We start from the raw sequence: 25,163 nt of genomic DNA on the forward strand, positions 1-25,163 counted from the left end.
TTTTATGTTTAGAAATCAGTGAAAAAAAATAGCTTTATGAAAGAACGGCCTGCATGTTTTACTTTTCCTAAACTTTACCTGAGGAAGCACTTGGGCTGCTACTGCTTACTTTGGCTTCTTAAAAAAATAAACATTCAGGGTATCAAGAGGGATTTTTTTATGTTAAAATAAAATGTTGTGTAATTTTATGTTTAGAAATCAGTGGCAAAAATAGCTTTATGAAAGTATAGCCTGCATGTTTTACTTTTCTTAAACTTTACCTGAAGGAGCACTTGGGCTGCTACTGCTTACTTGGGTTTCTTAAAAAAAGAAACATTCAGGGTATCAAGAGGGATTTTTTAATGTAAAAATAAAATGTTGTGTAATTTTATGTATGGAAATCAGTGGCAAAAATAGCTTTATGAAAGTATAGCCTGCATGTTTTACTTTTCTTAAACTTTACCTGAAGGAGCACTTGGGCTGCTACTGCTTACTTGGCCTCCTGTAAAAATAAACATTTAGGGTATCAGGAGGGATTAAAAAAAAAAAATATAAAAATAAAATGTTTCGTAATTTTATGTTTAGAAATCAGTGAAAAAAAATAGCTTTATGAAAGAACGGCCTGCATGTTTTACTTTTCCTAAACTTTACCTGAGGAAGCACTTGGGCTGCTACTGCTTACTTTGGCTTCTTAAAAAAATAAACATTCAGGGTATCAAGAGGGATTTTTTTATGTTAAAATAAAATGTTGTGTAATTTTATGTTTAGAAATCAGTGGCAAAAATAGCTTTATGAAAGTATAGCCTGCATGTTTTACTTTTCTTAAACTTTACCTGAAGGAGCACTTGGGCTGCTACTGCTTACTTTGGCTTCTTAAAAAAAATAAACATTCAGGGTATCAAGAGGGATTTTTTTTAAATTTAAAAATAAAATGTTGTGTAATTTTATGTTTAGAAATCAGTGGCAAAAATAGCTTTATGAAAGTATAGCCTGCATGTTTTACTTATCTTAAACTTTACCTGAAGGAGAACTTGGGCTGCTACTGCTTACTTTGGCTTCTTAAAAAAAAAAAAACATTCAGGGTATCAAGAGGGATTTTTTTATGTTAAAATAAAATGTTGTGTAATTTTATGTTTAGAAATCAGTGGCAAAAATAGCTTTATGAAAGAACGGCCTGCATGTTTTACTTTTCCTAAACTTTACCTGAGGAAGCATTTGGGCTGCTACTGCTTACTTGGGTTTCTTAAAAAAAGAAACATTCAGGGTATCAGGAGGGATTAAAAAAAATATATATAAAAATAAAATGTTGTGTAATTTTATGTTTAGAAATCAGTGGCAAAAATAGCTTTATGAAAGTATAGCCTGCATGTTTTACTTATCTTAAACTTTACCTGAAGGAGAACTTGGGCTGCTACTGCTTACTTTGGCTTCTTAAAAAAAAAAAAACATTCAGGGTATCAAGAGGGATTTTTTTATGTTAAAATAAAATGTTGTGTAATTTTATGTTTAGAAATCAGTGGCAAAAATAGCTTTATGAAAGAACGGCCTGCATGTTTTACTTTTCCTAAACTTTACCTGAGGAAGCATTTGGGCTGCTACTGCTTACTTGGGTTTCTTAAAAAAAGAAACATTCAGGGTATCAGGAGGGATTAAAAAAAAAAATATATAAAAATAAAATGTTTTGTAATTTTATGTTTAGAAATCAGTGACAAAAAATAGCTTTATGAAAGCACAGCCTGCATGTTTTACTTATTTTAAACTTTACCCGAAAAAGCACTTGGGCTGCTACTGCTTACTTGGGCTTCTGTGTAAATAAACATTCAGAGTATCAAGAGGAATTTTTTTAAAATGTAAAAATAAAATGTTGTGTAATTTTTATGTTTAGAAATCAGTGGCAAAAATACTGTAGCTTTATGAAAGAACGGCCTGCATTTTTTACTTATCTTAAACTTTACCTGAAGGAGCACTTGGGCTGCTGCTTACTTGGCCTCCTGTAAAAAATAAACATTCAGTCTATCAAGAGGGATTTTTTTAAATGTAAAAATAAAATGTTTCATAATTTTTATGTTTAGAAATCAGTGGCAAAAATACTGTAGCTTTATGAAAGTACAGCCTGCATGTTTTACTTATTTTAAACTTTACCTGAGGAAGCACTTGGGCTGCTACTGCTTACTTGGCCTCCTGTAAAAATAAACATTCAGGGTATCAGGAGGGATTTTTTAAAAAAAATGTAAAAATAAAATGTTTCGTAATTTTATGTTTTATGTTTAGAAATCAGTGGCAAAAATGAGGAAGCACTTGTGCTGCTACTGTTTACTTGGCCACCTTAAAAAAAATACACAGTCATAATCAGTAACAAATGGCAATGTCATAGAGCTGGCCAAAAATCAGGTCTGCTTCTCTGCAAGCCGACCTGTTAGGAAATAAACCCAGATTCACCACTAAAGGGGGAATTCGTGGGGATGAGATTTGTGCAACTGAACGAGTGCACAATCCAGGCCCACAGACATCGACCGGGTTACAGACACAACCCAGGATGATACTGTTTGCACCTTGAGATTGAAAAATCTAGCAGAGGTGTTAGGGGTAACCCAACCCGCAGCTCTGCAAATGTCTGAAAGTGAGGCACCGTTAGCCAGTGCCCAAGAGAAAGGTACACCCCATGCAGAATGATCCAGTACCCCCAGCCTCTGTTTTAAGACATTCCCTTTCTGTTGACCTCCAAAACAGACGAAGAGGTGATCAGAAGATATAAAGCCCTGAGTACAGTCCAAGAAAGTGCGAAACGCATGCACCTGACAGTGAGAGTGGTAGGCACCTTGGGCACATAGCTGGCTTAATTCAAGGCACTTCTTAATAGAGGTGAGCGTGATCAGGAGGGCTGTCTTCTGAGAGAGGGCACTGAGCTTGACTGATTCTAGAGGCTCAAAAGGGGGTCCCTGGGGTCCAAAAAGGACGACATAGAAATCCCAAGAGGGGACGAGGCTAGATCTTTGAGGGTTAAGTGTCCTAGCACCTATGAGGAATCTGACAACCAGTTTGTGCTTCCCTACAGATTTCCCATCCAGTAAGACGTGGTTAGCAGAAATAGCAGCCATCTACACCTTCAGGGTAGAGGGAGACAAATGACTGTCCATCCTTTCTTGGAGAAAGGTGAGCACAGAAGACACTGGACATCTCTGTGGGTCCTAAGTACGGAAGGGAACACCAGGCCATGAACAGATGCCAATTAAAATCATAGAGCCGCCGGGTAGAGGGTGCTGTAGCCTGGGTGATGGTATTCACCACAGCCGACGGTAGGCACGCTATGTCTTCTGCATCCCGTCCAGGGACCAGACATGAAGATTCCAGAGGTCTGGTCGGCGGTGCCAAATTGTGCCCCCCTGAGAAAGAAGGTCCATTCTCTGGGAAACCGGCCAGGGAAAGGTGGTCGCAAGGAATGTTAGCTCCGTGAACCACAAACGGGTGGGCCGAAAAGGGGCCACCAGCAGAACTTGATCTTGACACTCCCTGAGTTTGGCCAGAACAGATTGTATCAGGTTAGCTGCAAGGTAGGTCATCTATGCTGAGGGGAGCCTCAGTCAGAGAGTACCACAGCGGACAATGGGAAGTTTCCCGAGAGGCAAACAGGTCTACCTGAGCCTCGCCGACCATTCCTATATCAGCTGAACCACCTGGGGGTGGAGCCGCCATTTCACCACGTAACCTGCCGTGAGAGCGATCCGCTACACAGTTGAGGATGTTGAGGATGTCAGAGGCATGCAGAGACCTGAGTCTCGGCTGACTCCAAAGAAGAAGGTAGCGAGAGAGCTGAGACATGCGGCTAGAGCGTTAGCTGCTTTGGCGGTTGATTTACGCCAACTGTTCTAGAAAATGATCTTAAATTAGCCAGTCATTGAGATTGAGTTGAGTATACAAATGTTGTCCTCCCTCAGTGGGGAAAGGGAAACCTCGACTACCTTACAAGGTGACTGGGACAGACCGAAGGGGAGGACCTTGTACTGAAAAGTTTCCCCTTGAAAGCAAACTGCAGGAAAGTTCTGTGTCAAGGGAGGATGGATACATAAAAGTACGCATCCTGCAGGTCTATTGCCACCAATCAATCCTGATACTGGACAAATGTGAGAATGTTTCTGTGTCAGCATTCTGAATGGGAGCCTGTGAAGAGATTGATTCAGAAGGCATAGGTCAAGGATTGGTCGCATACCTCCCCTATTTTGTAAAAAACGATCTTTATCTCAGTTGTGGGCACAGGCTCGATCGCATCCTTCAAACGAAGAATGTCGATCTCTGAGCAAAGAACTGCCGCCTTTTCCACTTCAGCCCAATGCTCTTAGCCACCCGGGAAAGCACGGCCACCATCTCAGCATCCTTTTCAGACAAAGCCGACCCACCAACTGGGGGAGGGGCTGTCGAGTCCTCAGCCTCCGAAGGCGAAAGCCCACCGTCCGATGCTGCGATCGATAACTCATCCTCCTCATGTGTTCCAAAAGTAACAGAAATGCCACCAAAAAGCAGCTCCTCCATTGCCTCTTAAAACTCAATGGGTTGCATTGAGCATGTTGAGCAGTGAGCGTCCTGTGGAAAATCATCCGACAGAGAAACACTCACTGTAGATCTCAAATCGCCCTCAGAGCCTGCTACAACAACCCTATGCGCCAAAGCAGTAGGGGGAGCCGTTGAGGAGGCAGCCGAGAAAGTCTTGCTCTTCTTATAGGCACAGTTTTGAAAAGTAAAACAATTATATGGCACACACACCACTTTCATGCTTAAATGACTTGTATTAAAGGTAGTATTCACATTTAATGTGAAACTTGATCTTGTTTTGATGAACACATATGATATCCTGGCTGGAATGGATGACAGTGACACACGCAGCTGTGGCAGTATTATTTTTCCACAGCACACCAAACAAGTGGTCACGGCACACTAATGTGCTGCGGCACAGTGGTTGGTAAATACTGTTCTAGGCGATATGGCTAGGAACTATACTTTCATTCTGGCATAATGAAACTTCTTAATCTTAAATCATAATATGATTGTGTCATCCTAATGATTATTTATTTTTTGCTTAAAAATATTATTTTACTCCTACCTTTGCTCTGAGGTGAATATGTGGTGGTGGCCTATAAATATCCACACAAAAAACAGCAGAATTAACAAAGTATTTTTGGAGTGGGAATTTTGAGAATAACCGAAAAGTGTTTTCAGAGTTACACTTACAGTTGTCTCATTAACTGGGAACTGTATTTTAAGTTGATCGGTCAAATTCACAATGTCACACCCAGGAACTTCAATCCCTAAAGCTCTATATGATATATTCTCATAACTCAGTTTAAGCTGTTGAAATTATTAATATTTTAATATTAATATGGATATTTGAAACTGTTTACACTCAGCAGAACAATAAAGAAATTAAATGACTCACCGTGAATTGCTCATTTAAATCACAGACAACTACACCAACTCTGCACTTTGTGTCAAAGACAATTAGGAAAGACTCTTCTGGGATCCAAAGTGGTGCTTTTAGATCAATACATAGCTTAAATGAAGGTCAGAAATGAAATCACATTAGACTTTTAATTAAATTGTGGCTATGTACTGTACAGCTTTTGCTATAATTAAAATATGATGTCATGAGTCTTTAAGCTTTTGTTTTAAAGCTTGCAATGGTTCGGGAAAATTCTTACCTTTAAAGTGTTGACTGCTACAAGACCACCTACCTTGTTTATCTTAAGCACAGCCATAGCAAGATCCTCAATTCTGTATGTCTCACATTTCTCAGTGATGGGCAGTTTGATAATCTTGTTTATGATTCCTTTCTCCTTACTGCATAATGGTGACATAATTTGGGGTTAAAGCAAGTCAACATGGGAATCGTATTTAGATTTTTTTTTATTGCTGTTTACCTGTTGAAGATTGTCAGTGTTTCTTTTTTAAACATTTCTTCACAGTTTTTCTTGATTTTTAGAAAACATGTTATTTCTTTGGAGTTTTTTTGAATACTATTGTCTGGTATACATTCTTTGATGTCATACACTGCAAAAATGATTTAGGTAGATATAACAAATTAGGCAGTGAATTTGTAGTTCCCAGCATGCTTTGCATGGGACATATAGATATTTTATGTATTTTTCACAAAAAAAGAAAGACTTGTTAGGGTTAACCGTTGAATTATCTTTGAAATTATCTTTTAAAAAACAAGTCTTTATCTTTACAAAATAAAACTATACAAAAGCACCCTCATGCAAAGCATTCTGGGAACCAGACATCATTAACAACCTTTTTCTGTTTTTTTTGCTTCAGATTTTCTTTCCCAGAATGCTTTGCTTGATGCTGTTAGTTTAGTTTTACTCTGTAAATACAAAGACTTAAATGTTTCATATTGACTTATCTGACGCTTTTATCCAAAGCGACTTACAATTGCCATATATGTCAGAGGTTGCACGCCTCTGGAGCAACTAGGGGTTAAGTGTCTTGCTCAGGGACACAATGGTGTGTCACAGTGGATTCGAACCCGGGTCTCTCACACCAAAGGTGAGTGTCTAATCCACTGCGCCTTCACCACCCCCCATTCATTTAACTTTGAACAAAATGTTGCCATAAATAACATAAATTTAAATCTACGGTAAGTTACCGGCAACCAGCTGCATTTGATCTACTTTGATCACGCCCAGGCGCGTTTTTGTCATTAGGATGCAATTGCTTTGAAGAAAGGCGGCACTGAAGCCCATCGTAATGGGCACATTCCTTGCGAAGTCTTGTTTGCCCTGTGCTGCATTTCTGAGCGTTTTTCCCTTGTGTAACCGTGTTTGTTTTCCTGGTTTGACATTTTGATTGTTATTGGATTATTGCTGTTTGCCGCCTGCCTCGACCTTGGACTGTACTGTATATCGTTTATGATTGTTATCTGCCTGCCTCGACTCCACGCCTGTTTAACGTGTATGATTCTTTGCTGCCTTGCCCTACCTCACGTCTGCGTGTTGTGCATTTCACTGAATAAAGTGTTGCAAATGGATCCTAACCTGTCTGAATCATTACACTATCATTATCCTTTACTTAATGAATATTAATGAATGAGCTGGCTAGTTAAAAACCAACTGTACTGTTCATTAAACTAAAAAGGTTAAATGAACTAGATGATCAAAATTTTTACATTTGTAGATAGAAAACAATTACTGTAGGTCTGCAAATGAGCAGCAGTCAGTTGAGAAAAAATAGACAGCTTCTCACACACAACAAGAACACTGTGTACCCAACATTGACTCCAATCATTTTACCCTAATGTATTTTTCTATTTTTATTGACTTCCAATATCCACCTATATTTTATAAGACAAAGCAGTTGTATTGTCAAATGATAAACACATTAATGTTCTGGAACTCATCAATAAATTATTAATCGTCTTTCACAGTTAAACTGCAATTTAACTTTTTTCTTGTTTTTTCAGAAAAGCAGCTACACGTGCACAGCTCTGTATTGAAGAACGAATGAATGCATGTAAATGTAATGTACAGTAAATGTAAGTCTATGGATATTTTTAGGTCAGGTTCTTTAAAAACATTCCTAAGAAGGCATCTAAACTTTGATTTTAAGACATTTTAAGAACTTACCTGGATCCCCATCGCACATCAGAGTCATAAACAGAAGAAGTGTTAAATATTCAACTCTGTGAAAAATAATTTATAATAATTTACTGATAAACTATATGTTGTAATATAAATGTCCAGTCAGGGCTCAACAGTAAGAATGGCTCAGGCCAGTATGAGCACAAAAAAAATTTAATAGCAGTGCACTAATGTTATCATATCCTAGTGTTTATTATGTGGATTTTCATACTCTTATGTTACTTAAAGCCTGGGTAGGCAAAAATCTTCATTGGGCTTGCAGAAAAATCTTTTACTGTTGAGCCACGGAAGTACATTTATGTGAAATCTCTTACATAAATTCAGAAGCTATTTGTAATTCTACTTTTATATCAGAAAATAAGTTAGATCTGTATTCATGTATAGTGTTTATTCACTTACCGCACCATTTTCTAAGCTGTGGAGGATGAAGTTGTGAAGCTCTGTGTGGCAACTTTGTAATTACACGCTACATTGTGAATAAACCCTTAACACAAATCTTGTGGTTTTGGACACACACCCAATGATCTGCTGTAATAACAGATACTGGTCATCACATTTGTTTGTCAGCATTAGTTAGCATGCACACATACTGTGTACCTATATGAAAGTTTTATACATTTTAATAAAAGAAAATCAAAGGCCAGTTTTGACAAAATCAATTATATATGCACATTATTGTCTTTTCATACAGTACATAATATCATTTAATAAGACTTTGAAGATGAATTTAATAACACCACCTACACTGTCAGAAAAAAGGTTTAAAACGGTATACTTTTTTGACACTGGGGTGGTACCCTAAGGTACTGTTTTGTACCTTTACAGGTATACATAATATAATACAATGTTGTACCTTTTTGGGTACATTACTGTACCTTAAAGGATCTATTGTGTACATTTAAAGGTAAAGTACTACGATAGGTCCTTAGGGTATAATATTGTACTCCAAAATGTACAACATTTCAATGTAATATAAATGTAAAGTCAGAGCTTAACAGTAAGAATGATGTATGAGCAACAAAAATATCATTGTTATTAGCAGTGTACCTTAATGTTATCATATCCTCATGTATATAATGAAGGTTTTTATACTGTTACTTAAAATTAAGACTAGACAGGTAAAAATCTGAACTGGTCCATCTCGACTTACGGATAAAAACTTTTACTGTTGAACCACACAAGTTTTCATGTTAACCTTAAGTAGACTAATACAGTAGAGTCGTATTTCATCCTTCAAATATCAAAAGAGTCTTTAGTTTTTTATTCGATTTATAAAAGTTGGATCAGCTTTACCCCTACCTTCCGGAAAAACCCAAGCCCTTGGAGGTGTACTTTTGGTGGAGAGAGTTGCAAGCAACACACACAAAACATTATCCCACTATCTCTGGATAACTTGTGATTCACTACATGTTTGTTCCGTTTACATTCTAGGCCTATGCACTTGTGTGACGATTGCCAAAAAACTTTTACTTATTGCCTGCGACTCATAATTCAGTTGGGACCGCCCCAATTCAACAAAATCCAATGTTAAACAAACACACACGCTGCTACCTCGCATAAACAAACTATATTTACTGTTTCTATAAGGCTTGGTTCTTTTGGAAAACTGAACTGAAGCTTAAATTTCCCACACAAACAAGATGATGTTGATTTTGTTACAGCTCTTGGTTGGTGTGTGAGTGCGCTATTCCGGTTAACGTGCCCATATAAGGACTTCCACTGCACTCCCCGGACACGTTACGCAACAGATTAGGAAATCGGAAAAAAAAAACGTTCCGACCCCTGTACAGTGCATTCAGAAATATTGAACCTTTGCGCATGTTTAGCAAAAGAAATCCAACTCTCCAATAAGATCAGAATATATGAAATACCTCCGCTTTAAGTATAACTGATATGCACATTGTTATGCTTAGGTTAATTAAATGTTATAAGTTATATAACTAGGATTAGGATGATAAGGATAGTTTTAATACAAACATCTAAAAAAACATTTTGAAACACTGTTATGATATTCTTACAGTAGCTTTTGTGTATCATGCAAATACCAGTTTATGAATGTAAATGCAAATTTTTCAGTACTGTCTGATACTGTACCATCGCACAACAACAACAACTACAACAGTAAATATACTGTCATTGTGGTCATATGAGTTCAATGGAAACAACTTCCTCTTAAAAACATTTGAATGACTGAGAGCAATTTATTTTACTTTTACTTTTTAATCTGAATAGTCTGTTTATATTTTGCATATATTGTATGGATCATTTTACGATATTTCAGCTGTGGGAAGAAATAATGATGAATTAACATATTTACAAAGAATTTACCTAATTTTAAAATAACCTTGTAACATTGTATTATTTATAATTATTATGCTCCTTTGCTGTTGGTAATATCTTCATGAAGAATTATAGTTATTATGTTGCAATCTACCAACAATATCATATGTAACAAGTTTATGGAACCTGAAGAATGTGCTTACAAATGTTTTTGCATTTACTATGGTAACATTTTATGCAAACTTTGACCTATATTATTTTCAACAGTTTTTGCTGTTACAGCTATGTTGAATTCTCCTTTATTTCCAATTCACTTCGGATGAAAGCCTCTGCTAAATCAAAACATGTAAATGTATCTTAAATGCTTTAATATGCTTTATTTACAGCTGCATGTTTAAGTTTTTCAGTTTGACTTCATTCATAGCAGTCAGTCAAGATTAATTATTGACTTACTAAATAATAATAATAATAATAAACTTTCTTTTCTATAGTGCCTTTAAAAGTAGCATCTCAAAGCGCTTGACAGAAGACAAAGGAAACATACTATTATACAAACAATACATTAAAATAAGTAAGAAATAAAAACACACCAAATAAGAACATACTGTCAAAATAAGTTAAAAGAGTGATTTGGTCCCCGTCCTGGTTCCAGTCAGGATTTGGGCGGCTGAATTTTGAACCAGGTGCAATTTATTTAGGGGAGTGTTTGAGACCCCAACCAGCAAAGCATTACAATAATCAATCCAAGAAAACACAAAGATATTCATCATCAACATTTCAGCCACCGGGAGTGACAGCATAGGACGCAATTTGGCATGCGTCATCAAAACAGGGTGTTCAACACATCACCGTTTTTGTTTAAAAAACGTTGTGCTAAGTTTGACGGGGCTGAATGCAGCCCTGTTGTATAATATTGAATAAAGAGTATACATAAAACATGTATACAATATTGTATGTCCAAGCATTTAATTAAAAAATTCACTAAAATTTCATTTATTTAAACAGTACGCTTACTTAAAGCAACACCAAAGAGTTTTTTTACCTTAAAATAACGCTTCCAAAACAGTTTCAGTGGTTCATCCACTCTAAACAGGGTGAACAGCACTTTCACATTCGCTTTGCAGCCCTCTATCGGCCAAAACCGCACTAAATAAGTTTCCAAACGTCGTGTAGTGGTCCTGTAGTCCGAGTGAATACTACAAAAACTTGCTTTACGGCAGACCTACAATCCAATCAGAGCCAGCTATGCCTCAGTATTTATGACAGTGGGTAATGGACAATTACGCTTCTAACCTATAGGGGGAGCAAAGAGCCAAAACTCTTTGGTGTTGCTTTAAAAATGAATAAAGTGTTTTTTTTAAACTTCAATGAAACTATTATAAACCATAAAGTAAATAATTAAACTATATTTAAATTTTTTTTTTATGATAATTAAACCGTTAATGTATACCACTTTGATTTTGCTGTTACGTGAAACCTGTTGATTTCAAAGTGATTTAAGGTTAGTTTTGTTTATGGATGTCACTGATAGCAGTCCTTATATTTTCTTGCTGTTTTTTAGTCCTCCCTTTCAGACACATCCACAGAAAGATGTAAAACCCTGCCAAAATAAACATCAGTGTTCAAATTTACTCCATGTACAGTCAGTTCAGTCCAGCATCTTTCCAAGTTATAAAATATACTGCTAAGAATTAAAGTATCTAAAAACATACATGTAAACTGAATGCCTCATTAAATGCAAATGAGTAAAATTGTGCAAAAAATATATTTTTGCTGGAGGTGAGTCTACCTTGTGCTGAGTTGAAGATGCAGAATAGGTAAAGAATAGGATAGTTTGTATATCCCATAGTGAAAAAGGCCAAACCCCACGTGGTCCCCAGCAGACACATTAAACCAAGAACTGTGCCGGCATTTTTGCAAGCGGTTTTGCTCTTAGGTCCGTTGTCTGATTTTCGTAGCCTAAAGATTAATCTGGACACTAGGATCAGGATTATGGAGTTGAACAGGAATACAAGAATAAAGTAGGAAATGTTCACAGCATAAGGGATGACAGCATCTGTTGTCCAGCAGCTGTATTAAACAAAATAAACATGTTTGAAGGTTTAAATAGTTACAGAGATGTGTGGCACTGAGTAAAAACAGTGTAGTTTGTATTCACTTGCATGAACACTGCCTTTTGCCCATAATGCACAGTAAGGTAACTTTGCATTTATTTAGTTTACTCTGAGAGTCTGCGGACCGAAGGGAACATCGCTGTTTGGGCCACAACGATCTCTACTGCGCATCAGGCCAGCAACAGGTGTGTGCATGTGTTTACATTTGTGCAAAGTAAGATAGAAAGGAATTATCTTACGTTAATGGGTACTTTTGTAGCATTAGGGTTGGAAGGGAAATAATTTAAATGCTTTTAAATTAAGTTTCTTGAGTTAAGATGAGTGATGATATGGTGCTTTAGGTTTTACAACTTTTTGGACAAACTTTTATAAGATTTTAGACAAATGGTTAAACGAATGTATTGCTTATGTGTGTGTCTTATTTGCTTTTTTGCTTATAGCCTACTGCTGTATATAATTGTGAGTGACCCACCACATATGTGATCCGTCCGGAAACCAGTGACACAAGTAGGCAGCACAACTTTCGAGATAATGAGAAAGAAAGGTTTTTTTTGTTCAAAATTGGTGATTTTTATTTAGTTTTTGCAGAATCTGGTAGTTGAGATCACGAAGAAGCCTCTCCATGTTTGAGATAGCAGTTTTTGTATATTTAAACGCGTATATTTTGCAGTTGAAACTGGCTTGTTTTTCCTGAGATTCTAGCGTGCAGCAGGGGGCATCATTGTCTGTGTGTATTTACATACTGGATAAGCGGCTTTTGTTTTTGCCCCCGCCCCCAAATGGAACACCGTGACTACTAAATAAGGATAGTTCGCCCAGAAATGAAAATAATGTCATTAATGACTTACCCTTATGTCGATCTAAACTCGGAAGACCTCCGTTCATCTTCGGAACACAGTTTAAGATGTTTTAACTTCAGATTTAGTCAGAGAGCTTTCTGTCCCTCCATTGAAAATCTATGTACGGTTTCCATGTCCAGAAAGGTAATAAAAACATCATCAAAGGAATCCATGTGACATCAGTGGGTAAGTTAGAATGTGTTGAAGCATCGAAAATACATTTTGGACCAAAAATAGCAAGAATTACGACTTTATTCAGCATGGTCTTCTCTTCCGGTTCTCTTGTGAAACGCGTGAAGTCACATGACTGTAGTGATGCGGCTGACCTGTTCCTCAGAAATATTTGCTAAGTTTTTTTTTCAAACTTACAGCGTGCGTCTCCCCAGACTGTAAGCAAAGCTGGGCCGCAACAAATCAGCCTGGCTTGACGAATGCTGGCTTATTCGACTTTATGCGGTGCCGCAGTCAGGTGACTTCAAAGTACCGCGAGAGCTATTCAAGAAATCTTACGGAGAAGTTTAATTTCGAATCGCTCTCGCGGTACTTTGACGTCATCCACCTGTCAGTTCTTGCACCGCAGCATGACGTCAAACATACACAAAAAAGTCACACAAAGATCATTGAATTCGTTATCTAATTGGCTACATGTTTTGTCTATCACTATTTTCCATGAAGTCATTGGCTGATGGAGGAACGAGCGAGCGATTGGTTACATCCCTAAAGGACGTCACGTTTTCGACGGCGCTGTTTGGATTATCTATTATACTGCCTCCCTATTTCAAATACAAACCTTGAAGGTGGGTTCATTTGTTTACCAAAAACGTAAAGTGTAATCTCATATACAGTGTTACGATGTAAATAGTACTCAGATTGTATATTATATTCTATTACCAGACATTCATGCGAGATCTGATGTAAACAATAGACTATATATCTATATTTCACAGATTATATGAATTTGTGGACAAAAATGGTCATTGGATGAATCACACATCTGAAACAGACTGGATTCGACTTTGATCAACACAAAGGTAAAAAGTCCTGTTTATTTTTGCATGTTGTCATCCGGCCTTCTGTCATAAAATACTACATATGATGCTAGAACATCTGTATCTCAAAATGGCTTTACAGGGGGTATGGCTTAGCTTAATGTGATGTAAATGAGCCCTATTGTCTCTCCCAGCAAAAGAAAGGTGTAACTTTTAAAGTCTATTTTCTCGGCTTTGAGTTCCTACGTTCAAAAGCCATAACGTCTCCAAATCTTATCAGATTTCCATGTGTTACACATCGTTGGAAACCTTAGAGACTACACTTAAGAATCTGTGAATAACTCAAAATGCCCCAGATCCGACTTGTGTCCCTACTTTCCGTGATCGGTCCCATATAAGATTGCTCCTATTAGCTTAAATTTTCCGCATCTTAATTCAATTTAACACATTTGTTTAAGTTCACTTGTGCATTTGTAGTAAATTGTGTAGGCTACTACTCCATCATTGAAGCTAATTGGAATAAGGTTTCCTGAGTAGGAATAATAATTCACATATATTAGCTTGGTAATGGCATTTCAAGACAGTGCAATGGTTCACATTTCGTCTCAAAAAACAGTGACCATCGCTTTCCTCATTCTTTCCAATGCGCTCTGGTATCATCTCCATACATTGTTTCTTCTATTTGTGTCAAAATAATAACCACTTGACAATTTGTTCACTCTGTGTATCCCAGAAAAATATCATTGTCTGTATCAAGTGCAAAATTATAATGTGAGCACTTACACTGCATTTGTTTTATTGGTATCTGTTAATGTGACTTTTTGGGTACCATACACAGATCGAGTGCTCTGAATTGATAGCAAGCATCCAACAAGAAGAGCCGGGACTCCTGTCAAGAGGGAAAACCACATTTCAAAAATCTGCCAATTGGTTTTTAAAAATCACCAATATTACTTCTGGCTTTCTTTTTCCTTACAAACTATACTGTACATTTTATGTTATTAGAAAAACATTGCTTATATTTCTCACCCCATCCAATCAGAGAGAGCTTTGCCATGTAGTGCTTGATGTGAATGTTGAAGACTCTGACCAGAAGAAGATAGAGGTGCAGAGCTTCAATGGCCATCCAGGTGAAACAACACAACAGACTGTAGTGTATCGTCACCGCAATAAACACACAAACTTCATTTATATTCAGTGTGGCGGCCCATTCACTGAGCATGAAGCTGATGTTGAGGAGAAACAGAGCAGCACTCAGAGACACATGGATGCGTCTGGACACTTCTTTCCTGGCATTACTGAAAAACACACAGTAACCTATTATAAAAGTTTATTAGACACAATCGTGTCTGAGATCACATTACAGATCTCTATTTAGAGATCAGAGATTTGACAAACATTTATTTGAAAACATAAGGAACTGCACCTGTTGACAATATAGGACAATATGGAGAAAGCAGAAAATACGGCAGACAGACTGCAGCCTATATAGCTGATGCATGACATGATTTCCCACTGTTGTTCATCAATGTTCTTTATATCAATCTGAATGGAGCACAAAGAGAGTCGTGGTGTTTATGAGGATGATATAAATCAATGAATATTTCCATTATTATTTAATGCATTGAATGAAAAGTCTCTATAGGTCCTCACCATAAGCAAAGCAAATGGAGTCATATGATCACAGGAACAATTCACAACATTATCACTGATCTGTTTGGTGATACACCCGTCATTTTTCCAGGTGTTTTCTTTTCAGTGACATGAAACAAACAAAAACAGCATGTATTCACTTGTTTTAGCATAAAATGTCTATAACAGAAATATTTGTTCTACATCTACCTACCTGCACTGTTTTCATCATAGAACTGACAGGAACTGACATTTTTCTATAAATATATCAACACACACAAAAAAATCTGAATTAGCAATGTGTGGGAATGTTGATAACATGTGAAAAGTGTTGTAAGAGTTACACTTACAGTTTTCTTATTGACTGGGAACTGTATTATAAGTCGTTCGGTCAAATTCACAATGTGACGCCTAGGAACTTCAATCCGTACGACTTTAGATATTATAATCGGGTTTCTTTGTTCACACTGTTAAAATAACACCATTTACATGAAACAACAGGCAGATTTATATAAGGAACAGAGTTAAAATAATGATACTTGAAATAGTTTACACTCAGCAGATCAATAAAGAAATAAAATGACTCACAGTGAATTGCTCATCAAAATCGTAGACAACTACACCAAGTTTGCGATCCGCTTCTGAAACATTTTTGAAAGGCTCCACTGGGATCCATATATGTGGTGCTTTAGTATCATTTAAAAGCTTAAATGAATAGAAATTATAAATAGGTTAAAACTATATAAAATCAACAGCATGCACGCTTAAATTCTTTAATTTTTAGTCAGCAGAAATAAGTATTTTAAGGGTGTACAGCAAAATAATGTCCGATTTTTGGCCTTGGTTTTGAGGTGTTTAATGATGTAGGAAGATTTTTACCTTTGAAGTGTTGATTGGTAAATGACCATCTGTCACCATGCTTACATTTATTACAACCACAGCCATTGCAACATGCCCAAATATGTAAGTCTCAGGTTTCTCTGCACATATTGTAATGTTGTTTATGATTTCTTTCTCCAGTCTGCGTAACGATCACGTCAATGTGGATTAATACAAGTCAACACCAGAATCATGCATATTTAATTATTTAAAAACAGTTGGCATTACCTGTTGTAGATTGACCAACCGAGAGTTTTATTTGGTTTGTTGCTGTTGTGCAATGTTTCCATTTCTTTAAACATTTGGTCACAGGTATTTGTTTGATTTTCTGCAATAGGCAATGTTGTGCAAAATAACATCTTTAGGTTTGTCTGGTTTATAATGGTTTACAGGTTTAACACATAACTCAATCATTACAAAACAAAAAAACTATTTTTACAAGATCTCTAATCATACTTCTTCTTTATATTAATGGAAAATACAAAAATACATTGCATGGGTTAAAATTATACATTAATCTTTTATGCCAATAATTACTATATTATGTAAAGATTATGTTCCTTGAAGATATTTTGTACAGTTCCTACAGCAGTGTTTCCCAAGAGGGGGGCCTCAGCGGATTTCCAAGGGGGTCTCAAGATGAATTAAAATTATAAAAAATGGACAAAACAAGCATTAAAATAAACTAAAGCATGATGTTTTTTAATTTTTTTTAGGCCATTTTATTAGGGAATATAAATGTCTAGTTATTCCAACTTCTATTTAATTTTATGTAAAAAAATTAGCAAATGGGGGCATTCAAATATTGTTGTGGACAACTAGGGGGCCTTATAGTGAAAAAGGTTGGGAACCACTGTCCTACAGTACCATAAATATATCCAAACTTAATTTTTTTGAGTGGATGTAGCAAAATCGTAAACAAAATTGGCTAGAAACTCGCCTACAAACTTCGCTTTGCTACCCAGTTCTTGGGGATTTCCCATTAAAGTTTGAGAAATGTAAGCTTTTTATTTAAAAAAGCTCAGTCAACAAGGTAATTACAGCAGTAAGCTAGTGAAGAGTGCTAAAATAAACCTTTTCATTTATAATGTGTTGCTAAGACGTCATTTGGATTTTGATCTTTAAATGTGATTTTCTCAATATTTAGATTTTGTAGACTCCACATTTTCAAATCATTGTATCTCGGCTAAATATTGTCAATGGAAAGCTTATTTGCTGCTTTCATGATAATGCATAAATCCTTATTTCAGAAAATTAACCCTTACGACTGGGTTTGTGGTGCATGGTCACAAATGTACACCGGGAGCCATGCAGAGCATCTGACATCAGAGTAAACTGAGATATAATAACAAAGATTGTTATTCACATCTATCTTAAACTTTACCTGAAGAAGCACTTGTGCTGTTACTGCTTCCTTGGTTAACGTAAAAAACATAGAGGGTATCAGGAGGGATTTTAAAAAATGTAATAATAAAATGTTTCGTAATTTATGTTTAGAAATCAGTGGCAAAAAATATATTTATGACAGCATAATCTGCATGTTTTACTTATCTTAAACTTTACCTGAAGAAGATCTTGTGCTGTTACTGTTTAGTTGGTCACCTTCAAAAAAAAAAAAAAAAAAAAACACATTCAGTGTATCAGGATGATTTTTAAAAATGTAAAAATAAAATGTTTCATAATTTATGTTTAGAAATCAGTGGCAAAAAATATCTTTATGAAAACGTTGTCTGCATGTTTTTCTTAACTAAAACTTTACCTGAAGGAGAACTTGCGCTGTTACTGTTTAGTTGGTCACCTTTAAAAAACATTCAGGGTATGAGGAATATTTAAAAAAAAAAAGTAAAAATAAAAAGTTTTGTTATTTATGTTTAGAAATCAGTGGCAAAAAATATCTTTATGAAAGCATAATCTGCATGTTTTACTTATCTTAAACTTTACCTGAAGAAGATCTTGTGCTGTTACTGTTTAGTTGGTCACCTTCAAAAAAAAAAAAAAAAAAAAACACATTCAGTGTATCAGGATGATTTTTAAAAATGTAAAAATAAAATGTTTCATAATTTATGTTTAGAAATCAGTGGCAAAAAATATCTTTATGAAAACGTTGTCTGCATGTTTTTCTTAACTAAAACTTTACCTGAAGGAGAACTTGCGCTGTTACTGTTTAGTTGGTCACCTTTAAAAAACATTCAGGGTATGAGGAATATTTAAAAAAAAAAAGTAAAAATAAAAAGTTTTGTTATTTATGTTTAGAAATCAGTGGCAAAAAATATCTTTATGAAAGCATAATCTGCATGTTTTACTTATCTTAAACTTTACCTGAAGAAGCACTTGTGCTTTTGCTGCTTACATGGTCAACTTAAACAAAAAACATTCAGGGTATAAGGAAGATTTAAAAAATTTTAAAAATAAAATGTTTCTTAATTTTATGTTTAGAAATCAGTGCACTGTAAAAAATCCAATTAATGAAATGTTGGAAGGGCAAAAATATATAAGTTAAACCAATTTTCTTGTTTGGGCTTAGTTGAGTAGACATATTATTTTAAGTCTAGATAAATCTGTGTTTAAAACATTAAGTGAATGGTTATTTCCAAATTCAGTCAACATCAAGAATGGCTATATTGACTGAACTTATTAAGACAAATCTGGTCAATATGTGGACTTATGACAGCTATGTTTCCTGACAACAAAATGCTCACAATATTACTGTTATTTGGTAACAAAATGTAATTTTAAGAGTTGTTCAGGCGTGAATGTATGTGCTTTAAGTTTAAATATGCGGTCGGTTAATATAGATAGCGTCTATTTAAAAATGTGCTCGGACACTTTCGGACGGAGAAGAGCTCCAGATGAGCTCCAGAAAATCACAGACACTTAAGCGCTCACACCCCGCCCAGCGCAGCCTCGCCTCGGCAAGCCCATCAGAAATCGACTGCTGGCTCTGATATCTCTGTGGCGTTTAAACATGCGATTTAATTCATTTTAATTTCTCTTACTTAATAATAAAAGGTTTACCGGTATGTTTTAAATCATATTTTAGGATTGCACTTAAATGATATCGCTGTTGAATGATATTTCATATCTTTCACATTTGTTATAACTGGGCTGCGTACTGCCTGCGATTTTGAACTTCAGAGCTGAAGGTGCGAGTGGAGAAATAGTCCCAATATCATTCAATATCAATAACAATCTTAAAACTTCTAAATATACCCGTGTGTGTACCCGTGTTTGTGCGTGTGTGCGCGCGCGCGTGCTCGCGCGTGTGCATGTATGTATGTATGCGCGTGCGTCTGTGTATTTTGAATTTAAAATGTTTTAACTCGGAAGGATCTGGATCACAGGTCATTTCATCTGAGATCAATCCGCACGCAACAGCTGGAATCACTTACTGATTCACACAAGGGAGGACACAAGTCAGCCGTTTCCTCAAGTTCACGTCAGGTAAGTGTTTGTAATTAAATGTAAATTTTAGAATATATTAATTGGCAAAGACGCAAATACTCGACGTTTTTGTAATTATACTTTTGTAAAGATATATTAGAAGTGTGTTATGTTACGTGACCGAATTAAAGTGGAGCTATTTTAGTTAAGATAAAAAGCCTGGATATAGGGTTGGTTTACCGGACAAAGTTTAGAACTCGGTCTTTATTATAATTGGGACATTTTTACAAACAAACCTTATATAATACAATACTGGCGTGCATTTTGAGACAAAACAATAGCACTCATATTTTAAGAGATGTCAGTAAGTTATTTTAGTCAGTGAAAAGCCCTGTCCGAGAAAACCGCCCAATAGTGTTTAATTATGTGTGATGTCTGAGGGAAATTTGGCCTAACATTAACGTTATTTAGGGAATAAAGTCTTTCACCGTCAAACTTTATTATATTAAACATGTTATTTATGTATGTGTGTGTGTTTATATTCCTCTGTTTATCAAACCAGAGCGGAGATGATGTGAGGGGCGGACCAGAAGGATACATAGCGAGACAGTCTCCGCTTGGACTGGCTGAGGAAAGTCTCCTAAATGGCCCTGGTGATGTTCTGACTGACTTTGGAGGCTTTTTGGACTGTTTAATGCCCTCTATTTAAAGAAGACTTAATTCTGTATGTTCAGTCTGTATGATAAGTGAATAAAAAGCTTTTGTTTTTATGTGACTGAAGTTAATTATTTTGTTTACAACACCAGCATAAATTATTTGATAAATAATTTAAAAATGTTATTAAAAAAATCCCAAATAATAAATATTAATTGAAGTAACACATAAAACATTGAGTGAATACTTAAATTTTAATTGACAGAGTCTTTGCTGTAAGTTTTTAAAGATTCAACTGATTAAAACATTTTAGTTGAATGAACTATAAAGCTAATTGAGCCAACATACTTTTTTATATTTGAGTCAAATTTGGGCCAACTAAAAAACATCAATCCAGGTAACACTTTGGAGACAGAAATTGAGTGAACGTAAAATTTCTGTGGAACTAGTTACTAAAAAATAATTCATTGAGCCAACAATTTATTTTTTACAGTGTGGGAAAAAAAATGAAATATGAAAATGCTATATGAAAGCACAGCCTACATGTTTTTTTTATCTTAAACTTTACCTGAGGAAGCACTTGGGCTGTTACTGCTAACTTGGTCACCTTAAAAAAACATTCAGTGTATCAAGAGGGATTTTAAAAATTTTAAAAATAAAATGTTTTGTAATTTTATGTTTAGAAAATCTTAAACTTTACCTAAAGAAGCACTTGGGTTGCTAGTGCTTATACGGTCACCTTAAAAAAACACACATTTAGTGTATCAGGATGATTTTAAAAAATTTGAAAATTAAATGTTTCGTAATTTTATGTTTAGAAATCAGTGGAAAAAAATGCTTTATGAAAGCATAATCTGCATATTTTTCTTATCTTAAACTTTACCTGAAGGAGCACTTGTGCTGTTACTGCTTACTTGGTCACCTTAAATTTTTTTTTGTAAAAATGTAAAATTAAAATGTTTTGTAAATTTATGTTTAGAAATCAGTGGCAAAAAAGCTGTATGAAAGCACAGTCTGCATGTTTTACTTATGTTAAACTTTACCTAAAGGACTACTTGTGCTGTTACTGCTTACTTGGCCTCCTTAAAAAAAAACATTCAGTGTATCAAGAGGGATTTTAGAAAATGTAACAATAAAATGTTTCGTAATTTTATGTTTAGAAATCTTAAACTTTACCCAAAGAAGCACTTGGGTTGCTAGTGCTTACACGGTCACCTTCAAAAAAAAAAAAAAACAACCATTCAGTGTATCAGGATGATTTTTAAAAATGTAATAATAAAATGTTTCATAATTTATGTTTAGAAATCAGTGGCAAAACATATCTTTATGACAACATAATCTGCATGTTTTACTTATCTTAAACTTTACCTGAAGAAGATCTTGTGCTGTTACTGTTTAGTTGGTCACCTTAAAAAAAATCAGTGTATCAGGAGGGATTTTTAAAAATGTAAAATTAAAATGTTTTGTAAATTTATGTTTAGAAATCAGTGGCAAAAATATCTTTATGAAAGCACAGCTTGCATGTTTTTCTTATCTTAAACTTTACCTGAAGAAGCACTTGTGCTGTTACTGCTTACTTGGTCACCTTAAAAAAAAACAACATTCAGGGAATCAAGAGTGATTTTTAAAAATGTAAAAATAAAATGTTTCGTAATTTATGTTTAGAAATCAGTGGCAAAAAATATCTTTATGAAAGCACAGTCTGCATGTTTTTTTTATCTTAAACTTTACCTAAAGGAGCACTTGTGCTGTTACTGCTTACTTGGCCTCCTTAAAAAAAAAAACATTCAGTGTATCAAGAGGGATTTTGAAAAATGTAACAATAAAATGTTTCGTAATTTTATGTTTAGAAATCTTAAACTTTACCTAAAGAAGCACTTGGGTTGCTACTGCTTACTTGGTCACCTTAAAAAAAATCAGTGTATCAGGAGGGATTTTTAAAAATGTAAAATTAAAATGTTTCGTAAATTTATGTTTAGAAATCAGTGGCAAAAAATATCTTTATGAAAGCACAATCTGCATATTTTTCTTATCTTAAACTTTACCTGAAGGAGCACTTGTGCTGTTACTGCTTACTTGGTCACCTTAAAAAAAAACAACATTCAGGGAATCAAGAGTGATTTTTAAAAATGTAAAATTAAAATGTTTCGTAATTTATGTTTAGAAATCAGTGGCAAAAAAGCTGTATGAAAGCACAGTCTGCATGTTTTACTTATGTTAAACTTTACCTAAAGGACTACTTGTGCTGTTACTGCTTACTTGGCCTCCTTAAAAAAAAAACATTCAGTGTATCAAGAGGGATTTTAGAAAATGTAACAATAAAATGTTTCGTAATTTTATGTTTAGAAATCTTAAACTTTACCCAAAGAAGCACTTGGGTTGCTAGTGCTTACACGGTCACCTTCAAAAAAAAAAAAAAAAACAACCATTCAGTGTATCAGGATGATTTTTAAAAATGTAATAATAAAATGTTTCATAATTTATGTTTATAAATCAGTGGCAAAAAATATCTTTATGAAAGCACAGCCTGCATGTTTTTTTATCTTAAACTTTACCTAAAGGAGCACGTGTGCTGTTACTGCTTACTTGGCCTCCTTAAAAAAAAAAACATTCAGTGTATCAAGAGGGATTTTGAAAAATGTAACAATAAAATGTTTCGTAATTTTATGTTTAGAAATCTTAAACTTTACCTAAAGAAGCACTTGGGTTGCTAGTGCTTACACGGTCACCTTAAAAAAACATTCAGTGTATCAGGATGATTTTTAAAAATGTGAAAATTAAATGTTTCGTAATTTTATGTTTAGAAATCAGTGGAAAAAAATGCTTTATGAAAGCATAATCTGCATATTTTTCTTATCTTAAACTTTACCTGAAGGAGCACTTGTGCTGTTACTGCTTACTTTGTCACCTTAAAAAAAAAATCAGTGTATCAGGAGGGATTTTTAAAAATGTAAAATTAAAATGTTTCGTAAATTTATGTTTAGAAATCAGTGGCAAAAAATATCTTTATGAAAGCACAGTCTGCATGTTTTACTTATGTTAAACTTTACCTAAAGGACTACTTGTGCTGTTACTGCTTACTTGGCCTCCTTAAAAAAAAACATTCAGTGTATCAAGAGGGATTTTAGAAAATGTAACAATAAAATGTTTCGTAATTTTATGTTTAGAAATCTTAAACTTTACCTAAAGAAGCACTTGGGTTGCTAGTGCTTACACGGTCACCTTCAAAAAAAAAAAAAAAAAAAAACATTCAGTGTATCAGGATGATTTTTAAAAATGTAATAATAAAATGTTTCATAATTTATGTTTAGAAATCAGTGGCAAAACATATCTTTATGACAACATAATCTGCATGTTTTTCTTATCTTAAACTTTACCTGAAGGAGCACTTGTGCTGTTACTGCTTACTTTGTCACCTTAAAAAAAAAATCAGTGTATCAGGAGGGATTTTTAAAAATGTAAAATTAAAATGTTTCGTAAATTTATGTTTAGAAATCAGTGGCAAAAAATATCTTTATGAAAGCACAGCTTGCATGTTTTTCTTATCTTAAACTTTACCTGAAGGAGCACTTGTGCTGTTACTGCTTACTTGGCCTCCTTAAAAAAAAAACATTCAGTGTATCAAGAGGGATTTTGAAAAATGTAACAATAAAATGTTTCGTAATTTTATGTTTAGAAATCTTAAACTTTACCTAAAGAAGCACTTGGGTTGCTAGTGCTTACACGGTCACCTTAAAAAAACATTCAGTGTATCAAGAGGGATTTTGAAAAATGTAACAATAAAATGTTTCGTAATTTAATGTTTAGAAATCTTAAACTTTACCCAAAGAAGCACTTGGGTTGCTAGTGCTTACACGGTCACCTTCAAAAAAACAACAACAACCATTCAGTGTATCAGGATGATTTTAAAAAATGTAATAATAAAATGTTTCATAATTTATGTTTAGAAATCATTGGCAAAAAATATCTTTATGACAACATAATCTGCATGTTTTACTTACACTGTAAAAAAATTCCGTAGAAATTTCAATGTTATTGCAGCTGGGTTGCCGGTAATTTACCGTAGATTTACATTTATGTTATTTACTGGCAAGAGTTTGTTCAAAGTTAAATAAATTTCAAATATTAACAAGTCTTTATCTTTACAGAATAAAACTATACAATAACCGCCTCATGCAAAGCATTCTGGGAACCAGAAATCATCATCAACCTTTTTCAGTTTTTTGGTCCAGATTTTGTTTTCCAGAATGTTTTGCTTGATGCTGTTTTTTAGTTTTATTCTGTAAAGATAAAGACTTGTAAATGTTTAATTTTCATTTAACTTTGAACAAAATGTTGCCAGTAAAAAACATAAATGTAAATCTACGGTAAATTACCGGCAACCCAGCTGCAATTTCTACGGAATTTTTTTACAGTGTATCTTAAACTTTACCTGAAGAAGCACTTGTGCTTTTGTTGCTCACATTGTCAACTTAAAAACAAAAAACATTCAGGGTATCAGGAAGATAAATATTTTTTTTTTTTCGTAAATTTATGTTTAGAAATCAGTGGCAAAAAATATCTTTATGAAAGCACAGCCTGCATGTTTTTTTATCTTAAACTTTACCTAAAGGAGCACTTGTGCTGTTACTGCTTACTTGGCCTCCTTAAAAAAAAAAACATTCAGTGTATCAAGAGGGATTTTGAAAAATGTAACAATAAAATGTTTCGTAATTTTATGTTTAGAAATCTTAAACTTTACCTAAAGAAGCACTTGGGTTGCTAGTGCTTACACGGTCACCTTAAAAA

General features: G+C 34.7%; 1 protein-coding gene across 1 annotated transcript; it reads right to left on the bottom strand.

Annotated features, from left to right (window-relative positions):
• Positions 1–10,278: 10,278 nt before the first annotated feature.
• On the bottom strand, positions 10,279–17,936 carry LOC135743792 (adhesion G-protein coupled receptor G2-like). The gene is made up of 13 exons (XM_065261645.1): positions 17,904–17,936; positions 17,725–17,754; positions 16,569–16,668; positions 16,341–16,482; positions 16,050–16,166; positions 15,812–15,928; positions 15,676–15,718; positions 15,483–15,580; positions 15,256–15,374; positions 14,859–15,127; positions 14,613–14,718; positions 11,677–11,957; positions 10,279–11,487 (listed from the first exon to the last, which is right to left on the bottom strand). The coding sequence occupies exons 3-13, from the start codon at positions 16,640–16,642 to the stop codon at positions 11,390–11,392; spliced, it is 1,464 nt and encodes a 487-aa protein (XP_065117717.1). The 5' UTR covers positions 16,643–16,668; positions 17,725–17,754; positions 17,904–17,936; the 3' UTR covers positions 10,279–11,389.
• Positions 17,937–25,163: the final 7,227 nt, after the last annotated feature.

Source organism: Paramisgurnus dabryanus, chromosome 2, assembly GCF_030506205.2.
Source record: "Paramisgurnus dabryanus chromosome 2, PD_genome_1.1, whole genome shotgun sequence".
Classification (NCBI taxonomy): Eukaryota; Metazoa; Chordata; class Actinopteri; order Cypriniformes; family Cobitidae; genus Paramisgurnus; species Paramisgurnus dabryanus.

What these genes read in the sequence shown, in the direction of transcription:
- LOC135743792 (XM_065261645.1), bottom strand. Translation starts at nt 16,642, where the DNA reads ATGTTTAAAGAAATGGAAACATTGCACAACAGCAACAAACCAAATAAA. An exon ending in TACCAATCAACACTTCAAAG is followed by an intron (nt 16,167 to 16,340) that starts GTAAAAATCTTC and finishes TATTCATTTAAG; the next exon opens with CTTTTAAATGATACTAAAGC. An exon ending in TCCCAGTCAATAAGAAAACT is followed by an intron (nt 15,719 to 15,811) that starts GTAAGTGTAACT and finishes ATATATTTATAG; the next exon opens with AAAAATGTCAGTTCCTGTCA.